The sequence below is a fragment of the Leucopleurus acutus genome (genome assembly GCF_964270905.1).
Source record: "Leucopleurus acutus genome assembly, chromosome: 5".
NCBI classification, from domain to species: domain Eukaryota; kingdom Metazoa; phylum Chordata; class Mammalia; order Artiodactyla; family Delphinidae; genus Leucopleurus; species Leucopleurus acutus.
In genome coordinates this window covers 74,069,747-74,076,768 of record NC_139147.1, presented here as the reverse complement: position 1 = coordinate 74,076,768, position 7,022 = coordinate 74,069,747, and the positions used below count along the sequence as shown (strand labels likewise).

Below are 7,022 nucleotides of genomic sequence, written 5' to 3'. Positions count from 1 at the left end.
CACACAGTGGGCTTTTGAAGCCAGAGAGTCCTTGAACCCACTGGAATCATTCCCACCTTGGGGACTTCGTACTGGGTGTGCCCTTTGCCTAGCACAAAGCTGTCCATATGTATAGTTTTAAATGTTCTAGCAGCCACATTAAAGAAGTAAAAGGAAACAGGCAAAATTAATTTTAATAGTATATTCTATTAACTCAAAATAGCCAAAATATTATCATTCGATATATAATTACTATCAAATTATTGAGATAATTTACATCCTTCTTATCTTACTAAGTCTTTAAAATCCAGAGTGTATTTCATGTTGGCATCACATCTCAATTTGGACCAAGTACATGTCAAGTGTTCATTAGCCACACGTGGCCAGTGACTACCACTTTGGCCAACATGGGTTGGAATGTTCTCCCTCCATATCTTTGCCTGGCTGGCTCCATCCCATCCAGGTCTCTGCCCAGAGATGCCTTCCCTGGCTCTGCTGTCTAAGCCAGTTACTTCCTACTCCTAACACTGTTTTCTTTTCCTCGGAAACTTATCACTAACTGATACTTTATTAGTTATTTGTTTGCTGATTATCTGCCTCCCCATAGGATATAAATCCCATGAGGGCAGAGACCCGTCTGTCTGCTTTGGGGCAGTATCCCCAGCAACAACATCACATCCACAGTATATCCACAAATCACATCCAGAAATATTTGTTGAATGACTTTGAAGATCCCAGGTACGTCATTTATCGTCTCTGAAGCGGGGTGTTCATTCAGTGGGGTGTAGCGGGAGGGGGACCAAGAGGCAGGAGCGTTATGCAAGAAATAAGGTGGGAGAAAACCAGCCTGAAAGCTTCCTGCGCGCTAAAAGGCTGACTCTTACATGTTACGTTAGAGGCTGGGTTTCTTTCCAGCTGTGACTTGGCTGTGTATTGATTCAACCACTGGCTTATCCAGTTCTATGAGAAACCATCTCATCAAGTGTCACTTCTGCCTGGCACCAGTAGATGGGGCAGTGTCATAAAAAACAAGTGCAGTCTGCGGTCCTATGCAGTTTCTAAGCCGTTTCCGGCTGACTTTGCTGAGGTCTCTTCTGGAACTGCTCTGTGTCTCAAATCTGCACAGAGCGGGACTCACATGTCAGAGTGTTGACATTTGCCTAGAATTTCTCTGTCCTCCCCAGGTTGAAAACAGGCTTATTAAGAAGACAGCCCAGGAGCAGCTCTGTGGGCCTGTGCATCTGGGTCTGACGCTCTGCCTCCACTGGAAAGCCTGGCCCGCCAGTGGAGTCCTCCCTGCTGCTGTGGTCCACTGGTTTCCCTGCCACCGCATGAAGCCCAAAGAGGTGCCTCTCGCGGAGGCTGAGACCAGCCTTAGCTCCCACCACTGGTCCCTTCTCTTCCTGCTCAAACACTTCTGGTCCCTGGACCTCTGAGTAATTTGGAAATGTTAACTGCTTGAATATGATGCCTGCTTTTGTAGAGTCGAGATTTCGAGATTATGGACCAGCTAAAGGTCACTTAGCACAGGTTAATTTGGTGGGTTTTTTATCGGAATTTTTTGTTGGGAGCACATACCATCTACTTCATTGCCACTGCAAGATATTCCAGAAATGGGAGCAGAAGAGGAATTAACCTCGGTTTAAATGGCTTATTATAGTCCTAACCAGCTCATTCCAGCACCGTACCTCCATTAACCCACCAGTGCAGCTGAGGAGTAAGGCATTAGAGCTTTGGTCTAATGACATCCTGGGACCAGCCAGCCATGAAAATGCCATTCCTTCCCTCAGAGACTAGGAGGGCATGATCAGGAGACATCCTTGTTTGATCGGGAAATTTTCTTCTTTCATTGTCACAATTGTCAAATGCCATCCTCAACTACACATGTGCACGCATTTTTATGTTCTATAATTTTGCTGTTCTCTGTATCTGGAAAGCCCTTTAATTCTTCCCTCCGTGGCAAAATCCTGTCCATATTTCACACTTCACCACCTCCATGGAACCTTTTCTGATTTTCCTAGTCACAAAGAACCTTTTCTTCCAGCTTCTCAGAGTACTTTGGGTCTTGTCTCAGGGCATTTAGTTCCCTCTGTCTTCTTGTTTACATGCATATGTCATTCATTCATTCAACAATTAAGGAGTGTCAGGCACTGGAGGGAGATAGGGTGCTCTCACAGAACTTACATTCCAGAAGAAGCCCAGAGGTGGGTGAAGTTTACATCCTTCATTGGACTGGGAGCTTCTTGGAGACAGGAATTAGGTCTGTTCCCAGCTCAGGGCCTGGTACCAAAAGGTACTCAGGAAAGTTAGTTAAATTGAAACGCAGCACCAGTGACTCTAGAAAATTGGGTTAGAGTTCAAAGAAAGGTTAAAAGTTAGTAAAGGTAGAGGGCCAGAGAATTTCCATGAGAAGTTACAGTTGTTTTGAAATCAGAACCTGGTATGGAAGCCAGAGACATCTAGATCCCCAGTAGACTGGGCCTGGGGAGTGGGAGGGCCTACTCTCCTCCTCTGGGATGAGCTTGGGAGTTTGACGCAGGGTCACGTGCACATTCCAGCTAGAAGTGGTTTTGCTTTGATTGAGCAGACCGTAGACGCAAGCCCGTTGTTTCGAGGGCCCAGAAATGAGTTACTAGCCAAGGGTCAAGCCGGCCAGATGATTAAAGTGACATTATCCAGCTGGCACAAAAGAAAAGAATGATTAATGTTAATCATTCTCTGTGGAGGGTGGCCGGGCATTATTTGACACAAATAAAAAACATCATTTGATTTTCTACTAGGAATTCTCATCCATAATGTGACAATGATGTAATAAAACTGAATGACTGGCCTGCCAAATTATAAACTGAGTTCTAACCACACACAAGCATCACTTAGAAATTGAATATATCTCAGAAAACTGCTCTACTCTGAGGCCTGACAGGAGGGGGCACTGCTGGTGGTTAGAAGCTGGAAGCACCTTATTTACCAAACACACACTATAGTGTTCACGCTAATCATCCCATTACCACTCAACTCTCTTTTCACTATCTGCTCTTTGCCTGTGGAGAAAGCGCTCCAAGATAGTGAAAGATAAGTCTCAGCGTTTTCTTTGCCCCTCTTTATTTTCTTTAATAGAATAAAATTTTGGAAAAAAAAAATTAAACAGCACCCAGTCAATTTCAGAAAGCTATTACACACGGAAAGAATCACTATTTCCCCAACCTTTTTGTATTTTATAGTGTAAGTCCCACCCTCCACCACCTCCCCCAGAAGTTCCGATGGAGACACACATCAGTGAGTTGCAATCCAGGCTGGGGGTGGAGTGTCAGAATTGAAGTTGCTTTTCTTGCGGGGTAACCAAAGGTCTTGGCGATTTTTGTAGATAAATTCTACAGAATTTCTGCTGGTAAACTTGGGATTTAATTGCCAGGTTGGACCGTTCTCCCCTTTCCCTCAACCAATGGCTGCAACCAGGTCCCTTTAAGAGACCAGGAACCCGCCGGCCTTCCAAGCCCGAAACAGATCCTCTTCTCTGCTCCTCCCCTGTCCCCGCGCGGCGAATGGTTCGCGCCGGCCTATATTTACCCGAGATCTTCCTCCCAGACGGCAAGGATATGAGGCTGGCGAGGCAGCTAGCGCTCGCGACACCGGAGGGAGCGCGCTGCAAAGGCGGGCAGCCGAGCCAGGGGATCCCGGGAGCGCAGTCGGACATCCTCCGGAGAGAAGAAATGAGGTAGCGACCATCCCCGGAGCCGACCATGCGCACGCCCCGCCCTCGGAGGCCGGCGCTGCCCTGGCGGAGCCAGCCCGGACAGTGAGCCGGCGAAGCCAGAGTCCCCGGCGTCCTGCGGGAGAGAAAATGCAGTGAGCCACGGCGGGACTGCTGCGCTGGGCCCGCCGCGGCCAGCTGGACCCACCATCTGAGCGCACTCGGGGCAAGCAGCTGATTCTGGGACCCGCTCAGCCGAGGGGCTCTCTGCCTACAGCACCCCTTGGGGGTGGGGAGCACCGACCCCTGGGCACACTCGCGGTTGAGTTTCCGCGCTTTCTGGCCCTAGCCCTGGGGATTGTGTGTGTGTGCGAGGGGGCCCCTTTTCACCTTCGCCGAGGAGTTCCTGCGTATTCTCGCACCATCCCGGCTGCTTTTGCTGCACGCACGCATCCCTTTTTTCTAAAGACATTTTCTGCTCCACTCTCGTGCTTTCTCTCATTTTGCTTGCCCAAGACTCTTTGCCCTGGTCCTGCCCAGGCTGGGGTAAATCTGTGTGCTCCTACCCACCCCCTCTCCTTGCAGTTAAATCCTCTTTAAAAAATTCTACCCCTACCTCTTTCGGCGGGATTCTCGAACATCTCCCCCGCCCCCACTCCCTCCGACTGGGCCACTCCCAGCAGAGTTTTATTTTTCGGTCTTGCCCCGGCCGGGCCCGGCCGGGGCGGGTGGCTCAGCCGGGCTCTCAATCGGCGCTCCGCCGCCGCCGCCCAGCTGCGCTGGGGCGCCCTCCGGAGATGCTGCCGTGGAAGAAGCACAAGTTCGAGCTGCTGGCCGAGGCGCCGCCACGGCAGGCGTCCAAACCCAAGGGCTACGCGGTGAGCCTGCACTACTCGGCGCTCAGCTCTCTGGCACGGGCGTGCCCCGAAGGCGCGCTCAGCCGGGTGGGCAGCATGTTCCGCTCCAAGCGCAAGAAGCTGCACATCACCAGCGAGGACCCAACTTACACCGTGCTCTACTTGGGCAATGCCACCACCATCCAGGCGCGCGGCGACGGCTGCACCGACCTAGCGGTGGGCAAGATCTGGAGCAAGAGCGAGGCGGGCCGTCAGGGCACCAAGATGAAGCTGACTGTGAGTGCGCAGGGTATCCGCATGGTGCACGCCGAGGAGCGTGCGCTGCGCCGCCCGGGCCACCTCTACCTGCTGCACCGCGTTACCTACTGCGTGGCGGACGCGCGACTGCCCAAGGTCTTCGCCTGGGTGTACCGGCACGAGCTCAAACACAAGGCGGTAATGCTGCGCTGCCACGCGGTGCTGGTGTCCAAGCCCGAGAAGGCGCAGGCCATGGCCCTGCTGCTCTACCAGACGTCAGCCAACGCTCTGGCGGAATTTAAACGGCTCAAGCGGCGGGACGACGCGCGTCACCAACAGCAGGAGCTGGTGGGCGCGCACACCATCCCGCTGGTGCCCCTGCGCAAGCTGCTCCTGCACGGACCCTGCTGCTACAAGCCGCCGGTGGAGCGCAGCCGCAGCGCGCCCAAGCTCGGCTCCATCACCGAGGATCTGCTCGGCGAACAGCAGGAGCAGGAGCTGCAGGAGGAAGAGAGAGGGGTGCACACGGAGGGCTGCCCGGAGGAGGAGGGGGATGAGGAGGAGGACCGAGCCGGGGAGGGAGACCCGGCAGAGCAAGAGGCCGAGGCGCAGCGGGCGCTGGTGGTGGCCATGCACTTCGAATGCGGGGACTTGCTGGACACGCTGGAGAGTGGCCGCGAAGAGGTGCTGGGGGGCGGCGGGGTCTCGCCGGGCCCTGAGGCTGGGTCGCCGTCTCTGCTGCTGGGCAGCACCTCCGACATGAAGGCCGAGCTGTCCCAGCTTATTAATGATCTGGGAGAGCTCAGCTTCGGCAACGACGTGCGCAGCCTGCAGGCCGACTTGCGGGTGACGCGCCTGCTGTCGGGTGAGAGCACGGGTAGCGAGAGCTCCATCGAAGGAGGGGGCCCGGAAGCTACCACTACCACCGCCGGGGACCAGTCCGACCCCGCCGACTGCGCCAGACCAGACGAGCCCCAGTCGGGCTGAGCTCCCAGCAATGTCCTGTGCGCGCCCCTGTTGCCGCATCGTGACACCCCACCCCCGTCTCTCCACCACTTGCTTACCTTCCCGACCCCCCCCCCAAGAAAGGGGAAAGGGGACACTTGAGGCCCAGACCCTCCCCCACCCCCATACGTTTGGCTCTGTTTGAAGCAGGGCTCAGATTGCACGTGGAGATATGGGGGAGGGAAACCCTACAAGGAAGGGGAGAGAGGCAGCCCTCTGGGGTCTGGGGAGGGGAAGGGCAGCTGGTGTTAGCAAAGCCCCGCAGGCTTGAGGTGCCTGCTGGCCAGTTTCCTGTTTGTGGGCAGCTGGGGCCTGAGGAGGAGGGGTTAACTTCCTCCACCAGCCCCCAGCTGGGAGCGGCCTGGCGCTGTCACTGACATGTCATTAAAAAAAAAAAAAAAAGGATTTGCTCTAAACGTTTGAGGCTTTAGTGCCACCTCCTTGCCCCCAGTCTTTTTGGTGCGAGAGCTTGGGTTGTTTACCTCAGACTCAGACCCTTGAAATTCTGCCAAATTCCTCAAATAACTGGTGGGGAAGGGAGGGGGGGGAGAAAGAAAGTTGCATTTTGTTTACAGTTAAAGACATCTAATATCTAGAAAAGGAGTTTTCCTTTAGAAACACACACACCTTGCTTCTGCTCAAAAGATCTCACTCCATGATACTGTGTAAAATATTTTTGCACTGTTGTGAAGTATTTTTGACATTTTTTTTGTACATAACTGTTGTCAGAGTCCAATGTTTATATCTTTTGCTGTGCAAAAGGGACATGTAAAATGTTGTTCAGTTGTATATACAGAAATGTGTATAAAACATTTTGTTATTTTTAAAGAGTAGCACTGCTCTGGTTCTGTTTGCCCGCCAGTGGGGAGAGAATAAAGAGGAAAATTTAACAGAACAGGTGAGTGTCTAGACCTGCTTCAGAAAGTGCTTGGCCGTGGGGCTGGGCGGCAGAGGGTGTGACCACGGCTGGGATGGAGTGGGAGGACAGTTATTGTCCTTTGCGGGGCTTGGAGGTAATTAGGGAAGGGGAACCCACTTTATGCGTAGCCTGGGGCCTTTCTGGTCCTCTGCAACTCTGTGTGCTGCAGCTAGGGCCGTGTTCTTCACTTATGATCAGTTGTGTGAGCGTAGGATTTTTCTGACTTCTTTGAGGCAGTTCTTGGCGATGCCGGTTGAGTTCTGTTCCTCATTGCCAGACCTGTGAGGTTGTTTAGGGAGGGGTGACTTTCAAGGTCTTCTGAGGTTCTACCACC

At 52.9% G+C, this 7,022-nt stretch overlaps 1 protein-coding gene across 1 annotated transcript; it reads left to right on the top strand.

Moving 5' to 3' along the window:
* Nucleotides 1-4,467: 4,467 nt before the first annotated feature.
* Nucleotides 4,468-5,751, top strand: FAM43A (family with sequence similarity 43 member A; the record flags this gene model as incomplete). The annotated part of the gene is made up of 1 exon (XM_082839500.1): nucleotides 4,468-5,751. One exon carries the CDS (start codon nucleotides 4,468-4,470, stop codon nucleotides 5,749-5,751), a length of 1,284 nt encoding a protein of 427 aa, XP_082695626.1.
* Between the last annotated feature and the right edge of the window lie 1,271 nt (nucleotides 5,752-7,022).